At 47.4% G+C, this 25,302-nt stretch overlaps 1 protein-coding gene across 3 annotated transcripts in view; it reads right to left on the reverse strand.

Moving 5' to 3' along the window:
• LOC125704421 (uncharacterized) overlaps nucleotides 1-25,302 on the reverse strand; it is a 63,914-nt gene that overhangs the window by 16,195 nt on the left and 22,417 nt on the right. For 2 of the 3 annotated variants that reach the window (XM_048969959.1, XM_048969958.1), the window contains exons 7-9: nucleotides 3,042-3,113; nucleotides 1,150-1,263; nucleotides 773-886 (exon numbers count right to left, since the gene is read on the reverse strand). In XM_048969959.1, coding sequence (XP_048825916.1) covers nucleotides 773-886; nucleotides 1,150-1,263; nucleotides 3,042-3,113 — 300 coding nt within the window. The remainder of the gene's footprint in view (nucleotides 1-772; nucleotides 887-1,149; nucleotides 1,264-3,041; nucleotides 3,114-25,302) is intronic. The other variant, XM_048969960.1, reaches the window with a different exon arrangement.

Below are 25,302 nucleotides of genomic sequence, written 5' to 3' on the forward strand. Positions count from 1 at the left end.
TTTCAGGGGTTAGGCTAAACCCCTTAGTTCCAGTGAAGGGAACTCTTAATGCTTCAGCATACTGAGACACCTTGGACAATTCTATGTTTCCAACTTTGTGGGAACAGTTTGGGAAGGCCATTTTCTGTTCTGATTGTACTCCAGTGCACAAAGCAAGGTCCATAAAGACATATTTGGGTGAGTTTGCTGTGGGAGAACAGAGTTACAGACACAGTCTGTGGCCCTCACAGAGCCCTGACCTCAACTCCATCAGACATCTTTGGGATGAACTAGAATGGAGTTTATGAGCCAGGCCTTCATATCAGTGCCTGACCTCACAAATGCTCTTCTGGATAAATGAACAAAAATTCCCACAGACACACTCCAAACTCTTGTGGAAAACCTTCCCAGAAGAGTGGCAGCTGTTATATCTGCAAAGGGGGGACCAACTCCATACTGATGCCTATAGATTTAGAATGGGATGCGATAAATGTGACCCGTCACCATGAAATGAGTCTTAAGTCACACTGGAAGAACTGCACCCATAGGACTCATTTCGTGGTGATGGGTCACAAATGTTCCTGTAGGTGTAATGGCCAGGTGTCCCAGTACTTTTGTCCATATACTGTACATAATTACTGATAGTGTTTTAATTCAGGTAAAGCAAAATGTTATGGTTCAAGTTTTGTGTTTAACACATTACTATACAGAAAAGCAATATCTCTAATAATATAATCCTGGTCTAGAATTCCAAAACAAAATTTTACATTTATAGACCTGGAAACATACTTACCTGCGACTAAAACCATGATTATCAGAAATACAGACATGGCCCATAGTGTTTTCTTTAGTCTCTCTCGCAATGCAGCCAATAAAAAAAATTTAAAATACATGAAATACAATAAAACTGAAATGAGGTAAGAACAGCATCAGTCAGCATAATGTTCATGTCAGGAACATCACAGATAGCAAGGCTCAAACATCCTATAATGTATTACACATCCTATAATATACACATGTTAAGGATTTAATACACATGAAATCAATTTACGGGGTTATTTTCAGTCTCTGATATAAAAAAGTAATACTTCTATGGCTAATTATGGTCAAATATTCCAGAAATCCTAATTACAAAAATATACTAGACAATTTTGGACTTGTAATACTTACCCTGCATAGAAGCCATAAAGATAATCATAAGTACAAATCCACCTACAAAGCCTCCTCTTGTTACATTCCCATCTGTGGTTGCAGAATATTTTGTCGAAAACTTGACTATAGGAACTGAAATGAGGTAAGAGCAGCATCAGTCATTATGGGATTCATGTCAGACACACAGAACATAAACAGATGGGCTCAGTGCTCCTGTTTAAAATGGGTTATGAAAAGGCACCAAGGCTGCTGGAGGGACACTATCCTAATGCAGGCCCCAAATCATACTTCCACACAATTTCCTCCCTCACTTCAGCCTCCTTCCCTCCATCACTTCTATTTGGTTCTGGTCCAGGGGTCGGAAACTCCAGTCCTGCAGAGCTGTGGATCATGCTAGTTTCTGCTCTTCCGCTGATGTATGTATTTTAATAGCTGTTGTTCCTACACTGTTTATAATTGTACCTTTTATATATGATTAGGTGTACACTGACCATGAGATTCCCGCAACTGGGTCCAATCTCATGCTCTCAAGCTAAGCTTGTAATTTCTCCCCTAATTTCATAATTCTGTCCATTAGTTACATTAACCTCCCTGAAATGCCGGTTATGCCGGTTTAGAGCGCTCTGTGTGTTAGCATGTGACAAGGGCTGCCCACACGTTGGTGTTGCTGGGCATCTTCAGCACAGACCTCTGGAACCCATCGTTACTCCAAACACACAGGATATAGTTCAGAGATGAAGAGGAAAGTGGTGCAACAAGTAAAACTCTAACACAGCAACGTCAGCTAGTAAGATACAGCAGCTAACTAAGTTTAGCAAAGGAATAGTTCCAGTCCTGGTGGTTATGGCAGAGCTAGCTAGCTAATGCTATGAATGGGCTCTTTCCATAGGAGTGTTAAAGATGGGAAAACTCAAAGGATCATGTTAATTATCTACGTATTCTACACTCTGCTTGGCCGCAGAGCCTACTCTTAATTAACATTATTATGTATTATGTTTTTCTATCTATGACGGGTCTGTAGAAAGAGTCTATTGAAAAAATAGCAGCCATTTCCTCACTGCGTGCTTGTGGCCGAGTGACAGTGACAGATTGAGAACATTTCGTCCTCACTGCTCACTGCAGTGAGTAGATCTGTGCAGTGCTCTGACAGACACCCAGTGCCTATTTCTGATGTGCTGCAATGCTTTTCTCATTATGGTAGAACACAGCATTGTGTTTAGTCCCCTGTCAGTGTTAGAAGTGGTAAGTTGTTTACCATGGTGTGGTAAGTTGTTTACCATGGTCTGTTAAGCTGTTTGCCATGGTGTGGTAAGCTGTACTTATGCCCCGCCCAGTTTTTATATGCCACTGGAACGAGCAGCTTCCCCAGATCATCAGTAAGCGCCAAACCTGCTCTCACCCGACCGCACGCCGATGCAGGTGCTGAGTGCATTTTTACACTCACTGGTGTCAATAAAACTAAAACAGGAAACAGTCTGAACCTAGATGGCACCTTGTCATACATTATGACAGTCAAAGTGGGCGACATTAATCCTGATGGTCACTAGGGGGAGCCTCCAATGAGGGTCATTACAGCAGCAAAAAGTGCAGTGACCAAACACAACAAGGGGGGGCGCTAACTGACACTTATACACTGAAATGTGCTTCATCACACAAACACTTAATGTACAAAGGACCAGCGATCAAAGGCAAAGTGATGTGTAATGTTGGTAAATACAATACAGATGTAGCTCCGTACCATTTTATGTTTTTACCTCATGCCCCCCCAAACTCCACCTCACTCCAAATCTCACTCCAAAAAATTCCTCAAAGCCGGCAGCCCTAACAGTGTATTTAATGTTTTACCAGAAACTGCTGCTTTCCCCTGATTTACTGCTGATGTTTCATACATTAATAATATTTAAACTTACCTGTGCAAACAGTTGAGATGATGATGATGCTTCCTACTGTCTGAATCAGATACATAGTTCTTAATTGCATATCTGCAAGAAGAGTAATTTTAATCGTAAAACACATGGTGTATGAATATCAGCAGCACAAGTCACGTCAGTGACCCCTAATTATTGGGAAACATTTACATGTGTAACCCCCACCCCCCCCCCCCCCCCGGCCTTGCAGTGGCAGTGTGAGGACAGTGGTGGCCAAAAGAGGTTTCATTATAGCAATTATCACAGCTGAAGAGGTGCACATGGTTTAAAAGGAGCTGCGTGGCTCCTCTGTTCTCTCTCACTTTGTGTCTGTAACTATGTGCACATTGAGGATTTGCTCACCCTGCGCTTCTCTCTCACTTTGTGTCTGTAACTCTGTGCACATTGAGGTTTTGCTCACCCTGTGCTTCTCTCTCACTTTGTGTCTGTAACTCTGTGCACATTAAGGATTTGCTCACCCTGTGCTTATCTCTCACTTTGTGTCTGTAACTCTGTGAACATTGAGGATTTGCTCACCCTGAGCTTCTCTCTCACTTTCTGTCTGTAACTCTGTGCACATTGAGGATTTGCTCACCCTGCGTTTCTCTCGCACTTTGTGTCTGTAACTCTGTGCACATTGAGGATTTTCTCACCCTGCGTTTCTGTCTCACTTTGTGTCTGTAACTCTGTGCACATTGAGGATTTGCTCACCCTGTGCTTCTCTCTCACTTTGTGTCTGTAACTCTGTGCACATTGAGGATTTGCTCGCCCTGCGCTTCTCTCTCGCTTTGTGTCTGTAACTCTGTGCACATTGAGGGCTTGCTCGCCCTGCGGTTCTCTCTCACGTTGTGTCTGTAACTCTGTGCACATTGAGGATTTGCTCGCCCTGCGCTTCTCTCTCATTATGTGTCTGTAACTCTGTGCACAGAGAGGATTTGCTCACCCTGCGTTTCTGTCTCACGTTGTGTCTGTAACTCTGTGCACATTGAGGATTTGCTCGCCCTGCGCTTCTCTCTCATTATGTGTCTGTAACTCTGTGCACAGAGAGGATTTGCTCACCCTGCGTTTCTGTCTCACGTTGTGTCTGTAACTCTGTGCACATTGAGGATTTGCTCGCCCAGCGCTTCTCTCTCATTTAGTGTCTGTAACTCTGTGCACATTGAGGATTTACTCACCCTGCGTTTCTGTCTCACTTTGTGTCTGTAACTCTGCGCACATTGAGGATTTGCTCACCCTGGGCTTCTCTCTCACTTTCTGTCTCTAACTCTGTGCACATTGAGGATTTGCTCACCCTGCGCTTCTCTCTCGCTTTGTGTCTGTAACTCTGTGCACATTGAGGATTTGCTTACCCTGTGCTTCTCTCTCGCTTTGTGACTGTAACTCTCTGCACATTGAGGATTTGCACACCCTGCGCTTCTCTCTCACTTTGTGTCTGTAACACTGTACACATTGAGGATTTGCTCACCCTGTGCTTTTCTCTCACTTTGTGACTGTAACTCTGTGCACATTGAGGATTTGCTCTCCCTGCGCTTCTCTCTCACTTTGTGTCTGTAACTCTGTGCACATTGAGAATTTGCTCACCCGGCGCTTCTCTCTCACATTGTGTCTGTAACTCTGTGCACATTGAGGATTTTCTCACCCTGCGCTTCTCTCTCACTTTGTGTCTGTAACTCTGTGCACATTGAGGATTTGCTCACCCTGCACTTCTCTCTCGCTTTGTGACAGTAACTCTGTGCACATTGAGGATTTGCTCACCCTGTGCTTCTCTCTCACTTTGTGTCTGTAACTCTGTGCACATTGCGGATTTGCTCACCCTGCGCTTCTCTCTCACGTTGTGTCTGTAACTCTGTGCACATTGAGGATTTGCTCGCCCAGCGCATCTCTCTCACTTTGTGTCTGTAACTCTGTGCACATTGAGGATTTGCTCACTCTGCGCTTCTCTCTCACTTTGTGTCTGTAACTCTGTGCACATTGAGGATTTGCTCGCCCAGCGCTTCTCTCTCACTTTGTGTCTGTAACTCTGTGCACATTGAGGATTTGCTCACCCTGCGCTTCTCTCTCACTTTGTGTCTGTAACTCTGTGCACATTGAGGATTTGCTCGCCCTGCGCTTCTCTCTCACTTTGTGTCTGTAACTCTGTGCACATTGAGGATTTGCTCACCCTGCATTTCTCTCTCACTTTGTGTCTGTAACTCTGTGCACATTGAGGATTTGCTCACCCTGCGCTTCTCTCTCACTTTGTGTCTGTAACTCTGCGCACATTGAGGATTTGCTCACCCTGCGTTTCTGTCTCACTTTGTGTCTGTAACTCTGCGCACATTGAGGATTTGCTCACCCTGGGCTTCTCTCTCACTTTCTGTCTGTAACTCTGTGCACATTGAGGATTTGCTCACCCTGCGCTTCTCTCTCGCTTTGTGTCTGTAACTCTGTACACATTGAGGATTTGCTCACCCCGCGCTTCTCTCTCGCTTTGTGTCTGTAACTCTGTACACATTGAGGATTTGCTCACCCTGCGCTTCTCTCTCACTTTGTGTCTGTAACTCTGTGCACATTGAGGATTTGCTCACCCGGCGCTTCTCTCTCACATTGTGTCTGTAACTCTGTGCACATTGAGGATTTTCTCACCCTGCGCTTGTCTCTCACTTTGTGTCTGTAACTCTGTGCACATTGAGGATTTGCTCGCCCTGTGCTTCTCTCTCACATTGTGTCTGTAACTCTGTGCAAATTGAGGATTTGCTCGCCCTGCGCTTCTCTCTCACTTTGTGTCTGTAACTCTGTGCACATTGAGGATTTGCTCACCCTGCGCTTCTCTCTCACTTTGTGTCTGTAACTCTGCGCACATTGAGGATTTGCTCACCCTGCGTTTCTGTCTCACTTTGTGTCTGTAACTCTGCGCACATTGAGGATTTGCTCACCCTGGGCTTCTCTCTCACTTTCTGTCTGTAACTGTGCACATTGAGGATTTGCTCACCCTGCGCTTCTGTCTCGCTTTGTGTCTGTAACTCTGTACACATTGAGGATTTGCTCACCCCGCGCTTCTCTCTCACTTTGTGTCTGTAACTCTGTGCACATTGAGGATTTGCTCGCCCTGCGCTTCTCTCTCGCTTTGTGTCTGTAACTCTGTGCACATTGAGGGCTTGCTCGCCCTGCGGTTCTCTCTCACGTTGTGTCTGTAACTCTGTGCACATTGAGGATTTGCTCGCCCTGCGCTTCTCTCTCATTATGTGTCTGTAACTCTGTGCACAGAGAGGATTTGCTCACCCTGCGTTTCTGTCTCACGTTGTGTCTGTAACTCTGTGCACATTGAGGATTTGCTCGCCCTGCGCTTCTCTCTCATTATGTGTCTGTAACTCTGTGCACAGAGAGGATTTGCTCACCCTGCGTTTCTGTCTCACGTTGTGTCTGTAACTCTGTGCACATTGAGGATTTGCTCGCCCAGCGCTTCTCTCTCATTTAGTGTCTGTAACTCTGTGCACATTGAGGATTTACTCACCCTGCGTTTCTGTCTCACTTTGTGTCTGTAACTCTGCGCACATTGAGGATTTGCTCACCCTGGGCTTCTCTCTCACTTTCTGTCTCTAACTCTGTGCACATTGAGGATTTGCTCACCCTGCGCTTCTCTCTCGCTTTGTGTCTGTAACTCTGTGCACATTGAGGATTTGCTTACCCTGTGCTTCTCTCTCGCTTTGTGACTGTAACTCTCTGCACATTGAGGATTTGCACACCCTGCGCTTCTCTCTCACTTTGTGTCTGTAACACTGTACACATTGAGGATTTGCTCACCCTGTGCTTTTCTCTCACTTTGTGACTGTAACTCTGTGCACATTGAGGATTTGCTCTCCCTGCGCTTCTCTCTCACTTTGTGTCTGTAACTCTGTGCACATTGAGAATTTGCTCACCCGGCGCTTCTCTCTCACATTGTGTCTGTAACTCTGTGCACATTGAGGATTTTCTCACCCTGCGCTTCTCTCTCACTTTGTGTCTGTAACTCTGTGCACATTGAGGATTTGCTCACCCTGCACTTCTCTCTCGCTTTGTGACAGTAACTCTGTGCACATTGAGGATTTGCTCACCCTGTGCTTCTCTCTCACTTTGTGTCTGTAACTCTGTGCACATTGCGGATTTGCTCACCCTGCGCTTCTCTCTCACGTTGTGTCTGTAACTCTGTGCACATTGAGGATTTGCTCGCCCAGCGCATCTCTCTCACTTTGTGTCTGTAACTCTGTGCACATTGAGGATTTGCTCACTCTGCGCTTCTCTCTCACTTTGTGTCTGTAACTCTGTGCACATTGAGGATTTGCTCGCCCAGCGCTTCTCTCTCACTTTGTGTCTGTAACTCTGTGCACATTGAGGATTTGCTCACCCTGCGCTTCTCTCTCACTTTGTGTCTGTAACTCTGTGCACATTGAGGATTTGCTCGCCCTGCGCTTCTCTCTCACTTTGTGTCTGTAACTCTGTGCACATTGAGGATTTGCTCACCCTGCATTTCTCTCTCACTTTGTGTCTGTAACTCTGTGCACATTGAGGATTTGCTCACCCTGCGCTTCTCTCTCACTTTGTGTCTGTAACTCTGCGCACATTGAGGATTTGCTCACCCTGCGTTTCTGTCTCACTTTGTGTCTGTAACTCTGCGCACATTGAGGATTTGCTCACCCTGGGCTTCTCTCTCACTTTCTGTCTGTAACTCTGTGCACATTGAGGATTTGCTCACCCTGCGCTTCTCTCTCGCTTTGTGTCTGTAACTCTGTACACATTGAGGATTTGCTCACCCCGCGCTTCTCTCTCGCTTTGTGTCTGTAACTCTGTACACATTGAGGATTTGCTCACCCTGCGCTTCTCTCTCACTTTGTGTCTGTAACTCTGTGCACATTGAGGATTTGCTCACCCGGCGCTTCTCTCTCACATTGTGTCTGTAACTCTGTGCACATTGAGGATTTTCTCACCCTGCGCTTGTCTCTCACTTTGTGTCTGTAACTCTGTGCACATTGAGGATTTGCTCGCCCTGTGCTTCTCTCTCACATTGTGTCTGTAACTCTGTGCAAATTGAGGATTTGCTCGCCCTGCGCTTCTCTCTCACTTTGTGTCTGTAACTCTGTGCACATTGAGGATTTGCTCACCCTGCGCTTCTCTCTCACTTTGTGTCTGTAACTCTGCGCACATTGAGGATTTGCTCACCCTGCGTTTCTGTCTCACTTTGTGTCTGTAACTCTGCGCACATTGAGGATTTGCTCACCCTGGGCTTCTCTCTCACTTTCTGTCTGTAACTGTGCACATTGAGGATTTGCTCACCCTGCGCTTCTGTCTCGCTTTGTGTCTGTAACTCTGTACACATTGAGGATTTGCTCACCCCGCGCTTCTCTCTCGCTTTGTGTCTGTAACTCTGTACACATTGAGGATTTGCTCACCCTGCGCTTCTCTCTCACTTTGTGTCTGTAACTCTGTGCACATTGAGGATTTGCTCACCCGGCGCTTCTCTCTCACATTGTGTCTGTAACTCTGTGCACATTGAGGATTTTCTCACCCTGCGCTTGTCTCTCACTTTGTGTCTGTAACTCTGTGCACATTGAGGATTTGCTCGCCCTGTGCTTCTCTCTCACATTGTGTCTGTAACTCTGTGCACATTGAGGATTTGCTCGCCCTGCGCTTCTCTCTCACTTTGTGTCTGTAACTCTGTGCACATTGAGGATTTGCTCACCCTGCGCTTCTCTCTCACTTTGTGCCTGTAACTCTGTGCACATTGAGGATTTGCTCACCCTGTGCTTCTCTCTCACTTTGTGACTGTAACTCTGTGCACATTGAGGATTTGCTCACCCTGCGCTTCTCTCTCACTTTGTGTCTGTAACTCTGTGCACATTGAGGATTTGCTCGCCCTGCGCTTCTCTCTCACTTTGTGTCTGTAACTCTGTGCACATTGAGGATTTGCTCGCCCTGCGCTTCTCTCTCACTTTGTGTCTGTAACTCTGTGCACATTGAGGATTTGCTCGCCCTGCGCTTCTCTCTCACTTTGTGTCTGTAACTCTGTGCACATTGAGGATTTGCTCACCCTGCGCTTCTCTCTCACTTTCTGTCTGTAACTCTGTGCACATTGAGGATTTGCTCACCCTGCGCTTCTCTCTCGCTTTCTGTCTGTAACTCTGTACACATTGAGGATTTGCTCACCCTGCGCTTCTCTCTCACATTGTGTCTGTAACTCTGTGCACATTGAGGATTTGCTCGCCCTGCGCTTCTCTCTCACTTTGTGTAACTCTGTGCACATTGAGGATTTGCTCGCTCTGAGCTTCTCTTTCACTTTGTGTCTGTAACTCTGTGCACATTGAGGATTTGCTCACCCTGCGCTTCTCTCTCACTTTGTGTCTGTAACTCTGTGCACATTGAGGATTTTCTCACCCTGCGCTTGTCTCGCACTTTGTGTCTGTAACTCTGTGCACATTGAGGATTTGCTCGCCCTGTGCTTCTCTCTCACATTGTGTCTGTAACTCTGTGCACATTGAGGATTTGCTCGCCCTGCGCTTCTCTTTCGCTTTGTGTCTGTAACTCTGTACACATTGAGGATTTGCTCACCCCGCGCTTCTCTCTCGCTTTGTGTCTGTAACTCTGAACACATTGAGGATTTGCTCACCCTGCGCTTCTCTCTCACTTTGTGTCTGTAACTCTGTGCACATTGAGGATTTGCTCACCCGGCGCTTCTCTCTCACATTGTGTCTGTAACTCTGTGCACATTGAGGATTTTCTCACCCTGCGCTTGTCTCTCACTTTGTGTCTGTAACTCTGTGCACATTGAGGATTTGCTCGCCCTGTGCTTCTCTCTCACATTGTGTCTGTAACTCTGTGCACATTGAGGATTTGCTCGCCCTGCGCTTCTCTCTCACTTTGTGTCTGTAACTCTGTGCACATTGAGGATTTGCTCACCCTGCGCTTCTCTCTCACTTTGTGCCTGTACCTCTGTGCACATTGAGGATTTGCTCACCCTGTGCTTCTCTCTCACTTTGTGACTGTAACTCTGTGCACATTGAGGATTTGCTCACCCTGCGCTTCTCTCTCACTTTGTGTCTGTAACTCTGTGCACATTGAGGATTTGCTCGCCCTGCGCTTCTCTCTCACTTTGTGTCTGTAACTCTGTGCACATTGAGGATTTGCTCGCCCTGCGCTTCTCTCTCACTTTGTGTCTGTAACTCTGTGCACATTGAGGATTTGCTCGCCCTGCGCTTCTCTCTCACTTTGTGTCTGTAACTCTGTGCACATTGAGGATTTGCTCACCCTGCGCTTCTCTCTCACTTTCTGTCTGTAACTCTGTGCACATTGAGGATTTGCTCACCCTGCGCTTCTCTCTCGCTTTCTGTCTGTAACTCTGTACACATTGAGGATTTGCTCACCCTGCGCTTCTCTCTCACATTGTGTCTGTAACTCTGTGCACATTGAGGATTTGCTCGCCCTGCGCTTCTCTCTCACTTTGTGTAACTCTGTGCACATTGAGGATTTGCTCGCCCTGCGCTTCTCTCTCACTTTGTGTAACTCTGTGCACATTGAGGATTTGCTCGCTCTGAGCTTCTCTTTCACTTTGTGTCTGTAACTCTGTGCACATTGAGGATTTGCTCACCCTGCGCTTCTCTCTCACTTTGTGTCTGTAACTCTGTGCACATTGAGGATTTTCTCACCCTGCGCTTGTCTCGCACTTTGTGTCTGTAACTCTGTGCACATTGAGGATTTGCTCGCCCTGTGCTTCTCTCTCACATTGTGTCTGTAACTCTGTGCACATTGAGGATTTGCTCGCCCTGCGCTTCTCTTTCGCTTTGTGTCTGTAACTCTGTACACATTGAGGATTTGCTCACCCCGCGCTTCTCTCTCGCTTTGTGTCTGTAACTCTGAACACATTGAGGATTTGCTCACCCTGCGCTTCTCTCTCACTTTGTGTCTGTAACTCTGTGCACATTGAGGATTTGCTCACCCGGCGCTTCTCTCTCACATTGTGTCTGTAACTCTGTGCACATTGAGGATTTTCTCACCCTGCGCTTGTCTCTCACTTTGTGTCTGTAACTCTGTGCACATTGAGGATTTGCTCGCCCTGTGCTTCTCTCTCACATTGTGTCTGTAACTCTGTGCACATTGAGGATTTGCTCGCCCTGCGCTTCTCTCTCACTTTGTGTCTGTAACTCTGTGCACATTGAGGATTTGCTCACCCTGCGCTTCTCTCTCACTTTGTGCCTGTACTTCTGTGCACATTGAGGATTTGCTCACCCTGTGCTTCTCTCTCACTTTGTGACTGTAACTCTGTGCACATTGAGGATTTGCTCACCCTGCGCTTCTCTCTCACTTTGTGTCTGTAACTCTGTGCACATTGAGGATTTGCTCGCCCTGCGCTTCTCTCTCACTTTGTGTCTGTAACTCTGTGCACATTGAGGATTTGCTCGCCCTGCGCTTCTCTCTCACTTTGTGTCTGTAACTCTGTGCACATTGAGGATTTGCTCGCCCTGCGCTTCTCTCTCACTTTGTGTCTGTAACTCTGTGCACATTGAGGATTTGCTCACCCTGCGCTTCTCTCTCACTTTCTGTCTGTAACTCTGTGCACATTGAGGATTTGCTCACCCTGCGCTTCTCTCTCGCTTTCTGTCTGTAACTCTGTACACATTGAGGATTTGCTCACCCTGCGCTTCTCTCTCACATTGTGTCTGTAACTCTGTGCACATTGAGGATTTGCTCGCCCTGCGCTTCTCTCTCACTTTGTGTAACTCTGTGCACATTGAGGATTTGCTCGCTCTGAGCTTCTCTTTCACTTTGTGTCTGTAACTCTGTGCACATTGAGGATTTGCTCACCCTGCGCTTCTCTCTCACTTTGTGTCTGTAACTCTGTGCACATTGAGGATTTTCTCACCCTGCGCTTGTCTCTCACTTTGTGTCTGTAACTCTGTGCACATTGAGGATTTGCTCGCCCTGTGCTTCTCTCTCACATTGTGTCTGTAACCATGTGCACATTGAGGATTTGCTCACCCTGCGCTTCTCTCTCACTTTGTGTCTGTAACTCTGTGCACATTGAGGATTTGCTCACCCGGCGCTTCTCTCTCACATTGTGTCTGTAACTCTGTGCACATTGAGGATTTTCTCACCCTGCGCTTGTCTCTCACTTTGTGTCTGTAACTCTGTGCACATTGAGGATTTGCTCGCCCTGTGCTTCTCTCTCACATTGTGTCTGTAACTCTGTGCACATTGAGGATTTGCTCGCCCTGCGCTTCTCTCTCACTTTGTGTCTGTAACTCTGTGCACATTGAGGATTTGCTCACCCTGCGCTTCTCTCTCACTTTGTGCCTGTAACTCTGTGCACATTGAGGATTTGCTCTCCCTGTGCTTCTCTCTCACTTTGTGACTGTAACTCTGTGCACATTGAGGATTTGCTCTCCCTGCGCTTCTCTCTCACTTTGTGTCTGTAACTCTGTGCACATTGAGGATTTGCTCACCTTGCGCTTCTCTCTCACTTTGTGTCTGTAACTCTGTGCACATTGAGGATTTGCTCTCCCTGCGCTTCTCTCTCACTTTGTGTCTGTAACTCTGTGCACATTGAGGATTTGCTCACCCGGCGCTTCTCTCTCACTTTGTGTCTGTAACTCTGTGCACATTGAGGATTTGCTCTCCCTGCGCTTCTCTCTCACTTTCTGTCTGTAACTCTGTGCACATTGAGGATTTTCTCACCCTGCGCTTCTCTCTCGCTTTGTGACTGTAACTCTGTGCACATTGAGGATTTGCACACCTTGCGCTTCTCTCTCACTTTGTGTCTGTAACACTGTACACATTGAGGATTTGCTCACCCTGCGTTTCTCTCTCACATTGTGTCTGTAACTCTGTGTACATTGAGGATTTGCTCACCCTGCGCTTCTCTCTCACATTGTGTCTGTAACTCTGTGCACATTGAGGATTTGCTCGCCCTGCGCTTCTCTCTCACTTTGTGTAACTCTGTGCACATTGAGGATTTGCTCGCCCTGAGCTTCTCTTTCACTTTGTGTCTGTAACTCTGTGCACATTGAGGATTTGCTCACCCTGCGCTTCTCTCTCACTTTGTGTCTGTAACTCTGTGCACATTGAGGATGTGCACACCCTGCGCTTCTCTCTCACTTTGTGTCTGTAACTCTGTGCACATTGAGGATTTGCTCACCCTGCGTTTCTGTCTCACTTTGTGTCTGTAACTCTGCGCACATTGAGGATTTGCTCACCCTGGGCTTCTCTCTCACTTTCTGTCTGTAACTCTGTACACATTGAGGATTTGCTCACCCTGCGCTTCTCTCTCTCTTTGTGTCTGTAACTCTGTGCTCATTGAGGATTTGCTCACCCTGCGCTTCACTCTCACATTGTGACTGTAACTCTGTGCACATTGAGGATTTGCACACCCTGCGCTTCTCTCTCACTTTGTGTCTGTAACACTGTACACATTGAGGATTTGCTCACCCTGTGCTTCTCTCTCACTTTGTGACTGTAACTCTGTGCACATTGAGGATTTGCTCTCCCTGCGCTTCTCTCTCACTTTGTGTCTGTAACTCTGTGCACATTGAGGATTTGCTCACCCGGCGCTTCTCTCTCACATTGTGTCTGTAACTCTGTGCACATTGAGGATTTTCTCACCCTGCGCTTCTCTCTCACTTTGTGTCTGTAACTCTGTGCACATTGAGGATTTGCTCGCCCTGCGCTTCTCTCTCACTTTGTGTCTGTAACTCTGTGCACATTGAGGATTTGCTCACCCTGCGCTTCTCTCTCACTTTCTGTCTGTAACTCTGTGCACATTGAGGATTTGCTCACCCTGCGCTTCTCTCTCGCTTTCTGTCTGTAACTCTGTACACATTGAGGATTTGCTCACCCTGCGCTTCTCTCTCACATTGTGTCTGTAACTCTGTGCACATTGAGGATTTGCTCGCCCTGCGCTTCTCTCTCACTTTGTGTAACTCTGTGCACATTGAGGATTTGCTCGCTCTGAGCTTCTCTTTCACTTTGTGTCTGTAACTCTGTGCACATTGAGGATTTGCTCACCCTGCGCTTCTCTCTCACTTTGTGTCTGTAACTCTGTGCACATTGAGGATTTTCTCACCCTGCGCTTGTCTCTCACTTTGTGTCTGTAACTCTGTGCACATTGAGGATTTGCTCGCCCTGTGCTTCTCTCTCACATTGTGTCTGTAACTCTGTGCACATTGAGGATTTGCTCGCCCTGCGCTTCTCTTTCGCTTTGTGTCTGTAACTCTGTACACATTGAGGATTTGCTCACCCCGCGCTTCTCTCTCGCTTTGTGTCTGTAACTCTGTACACATTGAGGATTTGCTCACCCTGCGCTTCTCTCTCACTTTGTGTCTGTAACTCTGTGCACATTGAGGATTTGCTCACCCGGCGCTTCTCTCTCACATTGTGTCTGTAACTCTGTGCACATTGAGGATTTTCTCACCCTGCGCTTGTCTCTCACTTTGTGTCTGTAACTCTGTGCACATTGAGGATTTGCTCGCCCTGTGCTTCTCTCTCACATTGTGTCTGTAACTCTGTGCACATTGAGGATTTGCTCGCCCTGCGCTTCTCTCTCACTTTGTGTCTGTAACTCTGTGCACATTGAGGATTTGCTCACCCTGCGCTTCTCTCTCACTTTGTGCCTGTAACTCTGTGCACATTGAGGATTTGCTCTCCCTGTGCTTCTCTCTCACTTTGTGACTGTAACTCTGTGCACATTGAGGATTTGCTCTCCCTGCGCTTCTCTCTCACTTTGTGTCTGTAACTCTGTGCACATTGAGGATTTGCTCACCTTGCGCTTCTCTCTCACTTTGTGTCTGTAACTCTGTGCACATTGAGGATTTGCTCGCCCTGCGCTTCTCTCTCACTTTGTGTCTGTTACTCTGTGCACATTGAGGATTTGCTCGCCCTGCGCTTCTCTCTCACTTTGTGTCTGTAACTCTGTGCACATTGAGGATTTGCTCACCCTGCGCTTCTCTCTCACTTTCTGTCTGTAACTCTGTGCATATTGAGGATTTTCTCACCCTGCGCTTCTCTCTCGCTTTGTGACTGTAACTCTGTGCACATTGAGGATTTGCACACCTTGCGCTTCTCTCTCACTTTGTGTCTGTAACACTGTACACATTGAGGATTTGCTCACCCTGCGTTTCTCTCTCACATTGTGTCTGTAACTCTGTGTACATTGAGGATTTGCTCACCCTGCGCTTCTCTCTCACATTGTGTCTGTAACTCTGTGCACATTGAGGATTTGCTCGCCCTGCGCTTCTCTCTCACTTTGTGTAACTCTGTGCACATTGAGGATTTGCTCGCCCTGAGCTTCTCTTTCACTTTGTGTCTGTAACTCTGTGCACATTGAGGATTTGCTCACCCTGCGCTTCTCTCTCACTTTGTGTCTGTAACTCTGTGCACATTGAGGATGTGCACACCCTGCGCTTCTCTCTCACTTTGTGTCTGTAACTCTGTGCACATTGAGGATTTGCTCACCCTGCGTTTCTGTCTCACTTTGTGTCTGTAACTCTGCGCACATTGAGGATTTGCTCACCCTGGGCTTCTCTCTCACTTTCTGTCTGTAACTCTGTACACATTGAGGATTTGCTCACCCTGCGCTTCTCTCTCTCTTTGTGTCTGTAACTCTGTGCTCATTGAGGATTTGCTCACCCTGCGCTTCACTCTCACATTGTGACTGTAACTCTGTGCACATTGAGGATTTGCACACCCTGCGCTTCTCTCTCACTTTGTGTCTGTAACACTGTACACATTGAGGATTTGCTCACCCTGTGCTTCTCTCTCACTTTGTGACTGTAACTCTGTGCACATTGAGGATTTGCTCTCCCTGCGCTTCTCTCTCACTTTGTGTCTGTAACTCTGTGCACATTGAGGATTTGCTCACCCGGCGCTTCTCTCTCACATTGTGTCTGTAACTCTGTGCACATTGAGGATTTTCTCACCCTGCGCTTCTCTCTCACTTTGTGTCTGTAACTCTGTGCACATTGAGGATTTGCTCACACTGCACTTCTCTCTCGCTTTGTGACTGTAACTCTGTGCACATTGAGGATTTGCTCACCCTGTGCTTCTCTCTCACTTTGTGTCTGTAACTCTGTGCACATTGCGGATTTGCTCACCCTGCGCTTCTCTCTCACGTTGTGTCTGTAACTCTGTGCACATTGAGGATTTGCTCGCCCAGCGCTTCTCTCTCACTTTGTGTCTGTAACTCTGTGCACATTGAGGATTTGCTCACTCTGTGCTTCTCTCTCACTTTGTGTCTGTAACTCTGTGCACATTGAGGATTTGCTCGCCCAGCGCTTCTCTCTCACTTTGTGTCTGTAACTCTGTGCACATTGAGGATTTGCTCACCCTGCGCTTCTCTCTCACTTTGTGTCTGTAACTCTGTGCACATTGAGGATTTGCTCGCCCTGCGCTTCTCTCTCACTTTGTGTCTGTAACTCTGTGCACATTGAGGATTAGCTCACCCTGCATTTCTCTCTCACTTTGTGTCTGTATCTCTGTGCACATTGAGGATTTGCTCACCCTGCGCTTCTCTCTCACTTTGTGTCTGTAACTCTGCGCACATTGAGGATTTGCTCACCCTGCGTTTCTGTCTCACTTTGTGTCTGTAACTCTGCGCACATTGAGGATTTGCTCACCCTGGGCTTCTCTCTCACTTTCTGTCTGTAACTCTGTGCACATTGAGGATTTGCTCACCCTGCGCTTCTCTCTCGCTTTGTGTCTGTAACTCTGTACACATTGAGGATTTGCTCACCCCGCGCTTCTCTCTCGCTTTGTGTCTGTAACTCTGTACACATTGAGGATTTGCTCACCCTGCGCTTCTCTCTCACTTTGTGTCTGTAACTCTGTGCACATTGAGGATTTGCTCACCCGGCGCTTCTCTCTCACATTGTGTCTGTAACTCTGTGCACATTGAGGATTTTCTCACCCTGCGCTTGTCTCTCACTTTGTGTCTGTAACTCTGTGCACATTGAGGATTTGCTCGCCCTGTGCTTCTCTCTCACATTGTGTCTGTAACTCTGTGCACATTGAGGATTTGCTCTCCCTGCGCTTCTCTCTCACTTTGTGTCTGTAACTCTGAGCACATTGAGGATTTGCTCACCCTGCGCTTCTCTCTCACTTTGTGCCTGTAACTCTGTGCACATTGAGGATTTGCTCACCCTGCGCTTCTCTCTCACTTTCTGACTGTAACTTTGTGCACATTGAGGATTTGCTCACCCTGCGCTTCTCTCTCACTTTGTGTCTGTAACTCTGTGCACATTGAGGATTTGCTCGCCCTGCGCTTCTCTCTCACTTTGTGTCTGTAACTCTGTGCACATTGAGGATTTGCTCGCCCTGCGCTTCTCTCTCACTTTGTGTCTGTAACTCTGTGCACATTGAGGATTTGCTCGCCCTGCGCTTCTCTCTCACTTTTTGTCTGTAACTCTGTGCACATTGAGGATTTGCTCACCCTGCGCTTCTCTCTCACTTTCTGTCTGTAACTCTGTGCACATTGAGGATTTGCTCACCCTGCGCTTCTCTCTCGCTTTGTGACTGTAACACTGTACACATTGAGGATTTGCTCACCCTGCGTTTCTCTCTCACATTTTGTCTGTAACTCTGTGTACATTGAGGATTTGCTCACCCTGCGCTTCTCTCTCACATTGTGTCTGTAACTCTGTGCACATTGAGGATTTGCTCGCCCTGCGCTTCTCTCTCACTTTGTGTAACTCTGTGCACATTGAGGATTTGCTCGCCCTGAGCTTCTCTTTCACTTTGTGTCTGTAACTCTGTGCACATTGAGGATTTGCTCACCCTGCGCTTCTCTCTCACTTTGTGTCTGTAACTCTGTGCACATTGAGGATGTGCACACCCTGCGCTTCTCTCTCACTTTGTGTCTGTAACTCTGTGCACATTGAGGATTTGCTCACCCTGCGTTTCTGTCTCACTTTGTGTCTGTAACTCTGCGCACATTGAGGATTTGCTCATCCTGGGCTTCTCTCTCACTTTCTGTCTGTAACTCTGTGCACATTGAGGATTTGCTCACCCTGCGCTTCTCTCTCTCTTTGTGTCTGTAACTCTGTGCTCATTGAGGATTTGCTCACCCTGCGCTTCACTCTCGCATTGTGACTGTATCTCTGTGCACATTGAGGATTTGCACACCCTGCGCTTCTCTCTCACTTTGTGTCTGTAACTCTGTGCACATTGAGGATTTGCTCGCCCTGCGCTTCTCTATCACTTTGTGTCTGTAACTCTGTGCACATTGAGGATTTGCTCACCCTGCGCTTCTCTCTCACTTTGTGCCTGTAACTCTGTGCACATTGAGGATTTGCTCTCCCTGTGCTTCTCTCTCACTTTGTGTCTGTAACTCTGTGCACATTGAGGATTTGCTCGCCCTGCGCTTCTCTCTCACTTTGTGTCTGTAACTCTGTGCACATTGAGGATTTGCTCACCCTGCGCTTCTCTCTCACTTTCTGTCTGTAACTCTGTGCACATTGAGGATTTTCTCACCCTGCGCTTCTCTCTCGCTTTGTGACTGTAACTCTGTGCACATTGAGGATTTGCACACCTTGCGCTTCTCTCTCACTTTGTGTCTGTAACACTGTACACATTGAGGATTTGCTCACCCTGCGTTTCTCTCTCACATTGTGTCTGTAACTCTGTGTACATTGAGGATTTGCTCACCCTGCGCTTCTCTCTCACATTGTGTCTGTAACTCTGTGCACATTGAGGATTTGCTCGCCCTGCGCTTCTCTCTCACTTTGTGTAACTCTGTGCACATTGAGGATTTGCTCGCCCTGAGCTTCTCTTTCACTTTGTGTCTGTAACTCTGTGCACATTGAGGATTTGCTCACCCTGCGCTTCTCTCTCACTTTGTGTCTGTAACTCTGTACACATTGAGGATGTGCACACCCTGCGCTTCTCTCTCACTTTGTGTCTGTAACTCTGTGCACATTGAGGATTTGCTCACCCTGCGTTTCTGTCTCACTTTGTGTCTGTAACTCTGCGCACATTGAGGATTTGCTCACCCTGGGCTTCTCTCTCACTTTCTGTCTGTAACTCTGTACACATTGAGGATTTGCTCACCCTGCGCTTCTCTCTCTCTTTGTGTCTGTAACTCTGTGCTCATTGAGGATTTGCTCACCCTGCGCTTCACTCTCACATTGTGACTGTAACTCTGTGCACATTGAGGATTTGCACACCCTGCGCTTCTCTCTCACTTTGTGTCTGTAACACTGTACACATTGAGGATTTGCTCACCCTGTGCTTCTCTCTCACTTTGTGACTGTAACTCTGTGCACATTGAGGATTTGCTCTCCCTGCGCTTCTCTCTCACTTTGTGTCTGTAACTCTGTGCACATTGAGGATTTGCTCACCCGGCGCTTCTCTCTCACATTGTGTCTGTAACTCGGTGCACATTGAGGATTTTCTCACCCTGCGCTTCTCTCTCACTTTGTGTCTGTAACTCTGTGCACATTGAGGATTTGCTCACACTGCACTTCTCTCTCGCTTTGTGACTGTAACTCTGTGCACATTGAGGATTTGCTCACCCTGTGCTTCTCTCTCACTTTGTGTCTGTAACTCTGTGCACATTGCGGATTTGCTCACCCTGCGCTTCTCTCTCACGTTGTGTCTGTAACTCTGTGCACATTGAGGATTTGCTCGCCCAGCGCTTCTCTCTCACTTTGTGTCTGTAACTCTGTGCACATTGAGGATTTGCTCACTCTGCGCTTCTCTCTCACTTTGTGTCTGTAACTCTGTGCACATTGAGGATTTGCTCGCCCAGCGCTTCTCTCTCACTTTGTGTCTGTAACTCTGTGCACATTGAGGATTTGCTCACCCTGCGCTTCTCTCTCACTTTGTGTCTGTAACTCTGTGCACATTGAGGATTTGCTCGCCCTGCGCTTCTCTCTCACTTTGTGTCTGTAACTCTGTGCACATTGAGGATTAGCTCACCCTGCATTTCTCTCTCACTTTGTGTCTGTATCTCTGTGCACATTGAGGATTTGCTCACCCTGCGCTTCTCTCTCACTTTGTGTCTGTAACTCTGCGCACATTGAGGATTTCTTCACCCTGCGTTTCTGTCTCACTTTGTGTCTGTAACTCTGCGCACATTGAGGATTTGCTCACCCTGGGCTTCTCTCTCACTTTCTGTCTGTAACTCTGTGCACATTGAGGATTTGCTCACCCTGCGCTTCTCTCTCGCTTTGTGTCTGTAACTCTGTACACATTGAGGATTTGCTCACCCCGCGCTTCTCTCTCGCTTTGTGTCTGTAACTCTGTACACATTGAGGATTTGCTCACCCTGCGCTTCTCTCTCACTTTGTGTCTGTAACTCTGTGCACATTGAGGATTTGCTCACCCGGCGCTTCTCTCTCACATTGTGTCTGTAACTCTGTGCACATTGAGGATTTTCTCACCCTGCGCTTGTCTCTCACTTTGTGTCTGTAACTCTGTGCACATTGAGGATTTGCTCGCCCTGTGCTTCTCTCTCACATTGTGTCTGTAACTCTGTGCACATTGAGGATTTGCTCGCCCTGCGCTTCTCTCTCACTTTGTGTCTGTAACTCTGAGCACATTGAGGATTTGCTCACCCTGCGCTTCTCTCTCACTTTGTGCCTGTAACTCTGTGCACATTGAGGATTTGCTCACCCTGCGCTTCTCTCTCACTTTCTGACTGTAACTTTGTGCACATTGAGGATTTGCTCACCCTGCGCTTCTCTCTCACTTTGTGTCTGTAACTCTGTGCACATTGAGGATTTGCTCGCCCTGCGCTTCTCTCTCACTTTGTGTCTGTAACTCTGTGCACATTGAGGATTTGCTCGCCCTGCGCTTCTCTCTCACTTTGTGTCTGTAACTCTGTGCACATTGAGGATTTGCTCGCCCTCCTCTTCTCTCTCACTTTTTGTCTGTAACTCTGTGCACATTGAGGATTTGCTCACCCTGCGCTTCTCTCTCACTTTCTGTCTGTAACTCTGTGCACATTGAGGATTTGCTCACCCTGCGCTTCTCTCTCGCTTTGTGACTGTAACTCTGTGCACATTAAGGATTTGCACACCTTGCACTTCTCTCTCACTTTGTGTCTGTAACACTGTACACATTGAGGATTTGCTCACCCTGCGTTTCTCTCTCACATTGTGTCTGTAACTCTGTGTACATTGAGGATTTGCTCACCCTGCGCTTCTCTCTCACATTGTGTCTGTAACTCTGTGCACATTGAGGATTTGCTCGCCCTGCGCTTCTCTCTCACTTTGTGTAACTCTGTGCACATTGAGGATTTGCTCGCCCTGAGCTTCTCTTTCACTTTGTGTCTGTAACTCTGTGCACATTGAGGATTTGCTCACCCTGCGCTTCTCTCTCACTTTGTGTCTGTAACTCTGTGCACATTGAGGATGTGCACACCCTGCGCTTCTCTCTCACTTTGTGTCTGTAACTCTGTGCACATTGAGGATTTGCTCACCCTGCGTTTCTGTCTCACTTTGTGTCTGTAACTCTGCGCACATTGAGGATTTGCTCATCCTGGGCTTCTCTCTCACTTTCTGTCTGTAACTCTGTGCACATTGAGGATTTGCTCACCCTGCGCTTCTCTCTCTCTTTGTGTCTGTAACTCTGTGCTCATTGAGGATTTGCTCACCCTGCGCTTCACTCTCGCATTGTGACTGTAACTCTGTGCACATTGAGGATTTGCACACCCTGCGCTTCTCTCTCACTTTGTGTCTGTAACACTGTACACATTGAGGATTTGCTCACCCTGTGCTTCTCTCTCACTTTGTGACTGTAACTCTGTGCACATTGAGGATTTGCTCTCCCTGCGCTTCTCTCTCACTTTGTGTCTGTAACTCTGTGCACATTGAGGATTTGCTCACCCGGCGCTTCTCTCTCACATTGTGTCTGTAACTCTGTGCACATTGAGGATTTTCTCACCCTGCGCTTCTCTCTCACTTTGTGTCTGTAACTCTGTGCACATTGAGGATTTTCTCACCCTGCGTTTCTGTCTCACTTTGTGTCTGTAACTCTGTGCACATTGAGGATTTGCTCACCCTGTGCTTCTCTCTCACTTTGTGTGTGTAACTCTCTGCTCATTGAGGATTTGCTCACCCTGCGCTTCACTCTCGCATTGTGACTGTAACTCTGTGCACATTGAGGATTTGCACACCCTGCGCTTCTCTCTCACTTTGTGTCTGTAACTCTGTGCACATTGAGGATTTGCTCTCCCTGCGCTTCTCTCTCACGTTGTGTCTGTAACTCTGTGCACATTGAGGATTTGCTCACCCTGCACTTCTCTCTCGCTTTGTGACTGTAACTCTGTGCACATTGAGGATTTGCACACCCTGCGCTTCTCTCTCACTTTGTGTCTGTAACACTGTACACATTGAGGATTTGCTCACCCTGTGCTTCTCTCTCACTTTGTGACTGTAACTCTGTGCACATTGAGGATTTGCTCTCCTTGCGCTTCTCTCTCACTTTGTGTCTGTAACTCTGTGCACATTGAGGATTTGCTCACCCGGCGCTTCTCTCTCACATTGTGTCTGTAACTCTGTGCACATTGAGGATTTTCTCACCCTGCGCTTCTCTCTCACTTTGTGTCTGTAACTCTGTGCACATTGAGGATTTTCTCACCCTGCGTTTCTGTCTCACTTTGTGTCTGTAACTCTGTGCACATTGAGGATTTGCTCACCCTGTGCTTCTCTCTCACTTTGTGTGTGTAACTCTCTGCTCATTGAGGATTTGCTCACCCTGCGCTTCACTCTCGCATTGTGACTGTAACTCTGCGCACATTGAGGATTTGCTCACCCTTGGCTTCTCTCTCACTTTCTGTCTGTAACTCTGTGCACATTGAGGATTTGCTCTCCCTGCGCTTCTCTCTCACGTTGTGTCTGTAACTCTGTGCACATTGAGGATTTGCTCACCCTGCACTTCTCTCTCGCTTTGTGACTGTAACTCTGTGCACATTGAGGATTTGCTCACCCTGTGCTTCTCTCTCACTTTGTGTCTGTAACTCTGTGCACATTGCGGATTTGCTCACCCTGCGCTTCTCTCTCACGTTGTGTCTGTAACTCTGTGCACATTGAGGATTTGCTCGCCCAGCGCTTCTCTCTCACTTTGTGTCTGTAACTCTGTGCACATTGAGGATTTGCTCACCCTGTGCTTCTCTCTCACTTTGTGACTGTAACTCTGTGCACATTGAGGATTTGCTCTCCCTGCGCTTCTCTCTCACGTTGTGTCTGTAACTCTGTGCACATTGAGGATTTGCTCACCCTGCACTTCTCTCTCGCTTTGTGACTGTAACTCTGTGCACATTGAGGATTTGCTCACCCTGTGCTTCTCTCTCACTTTGTGTCTGTAACTCTGTGCACATTGCGGATTTGCTCACCCTGCGCCTCTCTCTCACGTTGTGTCTGTAACTCTGTGCACATTGAGGATTTGCTCGCCCAGCGCTTCTCTCTCACTTTGTGTCTGTAACTCTGTGCATATTGAGGATTTGCTCACTCTGCGCTTCTCTCTCACTTTGTGTCTGTAACTCTGTGCACATTGAGGATTTGCTCGCCCAGCGCTTCTCTCTCACTTTGTGTCTGTAACTCTGTGCACATTGAGGATTTGCTCACCCTGCGCTTCTCTCTCACTTTGTGTCTGTAACTCTGTGCACATTGAGGATTTGCTCGCCCTGCGCTTCTCTCTCACTTTGTGTCTGTAACTCTGTGCACATTGAGGATTTGCTCACCCTGCATTTCTCTCTCACTTTGTGTCTGTAACTCTGTGCACTTTGAGGATTTGCTCGCCCTGCGTTTCTCTCTCACTTTGTGTCTGTAACTCTGTGCACTTTGAGGATTTGCTCACCCTGCGCTTCTCTCTCACTTTGTGTCTGTAACTCTGCGCACATTGAGGATTTGCTCACCCTGCGTTTCTGTCTCACTTTGTGTCTGTAACTCTGCGCACATTGAGGATTTGCTCACCCTGGGCTTCTCTCTCACTTTCTGTCTGTAACTCTGTGCACATTGAGGATTTGCTCACCCTGGGCTTCTCTCTCGCTTTGTGTCTGTAACTCTGTACACATTGAGGATTTGCTCACCCCGCGCTTCTCTCTCGCTTTGTGTCTGTAACTCTGTACACATTGAGGATTTGCTCACCCTGCGCTTCTCTCTCACTTTGTGTCTGTAACTCTGTGCACATTGAGGATTTGCTCACCCGGCGTTTCTCTCTCACATTGTGTCTGTAACTCTGTGCACATTGAGGATTTTCTCACCCTGCGCTTGTCTCTCACTTTGTGTCTGTAACTCTGTGCACATTGAGGATTTGCTCGCCCTGTGCTTCTCTCTCACATTGTGTCTGTAACTCTGTGCACATTGAGGATTTGCTCGCCCTGCGCTTCTCTCTCACTTTGTGTCTGTAACTCTGTGCACATTGAGGATTTGCTCACCCTGCGCTTCTCTCTCACTTTGTGCCTGTAACTCTGTGTACATTGAGGATTTGCTCACCCTGTGCTTCTCTCTCACTTTGTGACTGTAACTCTGTGCACATTGAGGATTTGCTCACCCTGCGCTTCTCTCTCACTTTGTGTCTGTAACTCTGTGCACATTGAGGATTTGCTCGCCCTGCGCTTCTCTCTCACTTTGTGTCTGTAACTCTGTGCACATTGAGGATTTACTCGCCCTGCGCTTCTCTCTCACTTTGTGTCTGTAACTCTGTGCACATTGAGGATTTGCTCGCCCTGCGCTTCTCTCTCACTTTGTGTCTGTAACTCTGTGCACATTGAGGATTTGCTCGCCCTGCGCTTCTCTCTCACTTTCTCTCTGTAACTCTGTGCACATTGAGGATTTGCTCACCCTGCGCTTCTCTCTCACTTTCTGTCTGTAACTCTGTGCACATTGAGGATTTGCTCACCCTGCGCTTCTCTCTCGCTTTGTGACTGTAACTCTGTGCACATTGAGGATTTGCACACCTTGCGCTTCTCTCTCACTTTGTGTCTGTAACACTGTACACATTGAGGATTTGCTCACCCTGCGTTTCTCTCTCACATTGTGTCTGTAACTCTGTGTACATTGAGGATTTGCTCGCCCTGCGCTTCTCTCTCACATTGTGTCTGTAACTCTGTGCACATTGAGGATTTGCTCGCCCTGCGCTTCTCTCTCACTTTGTGTAACTCTGTGCACATTGAGGATTTGCTCGCCCTGAGCTTCTCTTTCACTTTGTGTCTGTAACTCTGTGCACATTGAGGATTTGCTCACCCTGCGCTTCTCTCTCACTTTGTGTCTGTAACTCTGTGCACATTGAGGATGTGCACACCCTGCGCTTCTCTCTCACTTTGTGT

Source organism: Brienomyrus brachyistius, chromosome 12, assembly GCF_023856365.1.
Source record: "Brienomyrus brachyistius isolate T26 chromosome 12, BBRACH_0.4, whole genome shotgun sequence".
Taxonomy (NCBI): domain Eukaryota; kingdom Metazoa; phylum Chordata; class Actinopteri; order Osteoglossiformes; family Mormyridae; genus Brienomyrus; species Brienomyrus brachyistius.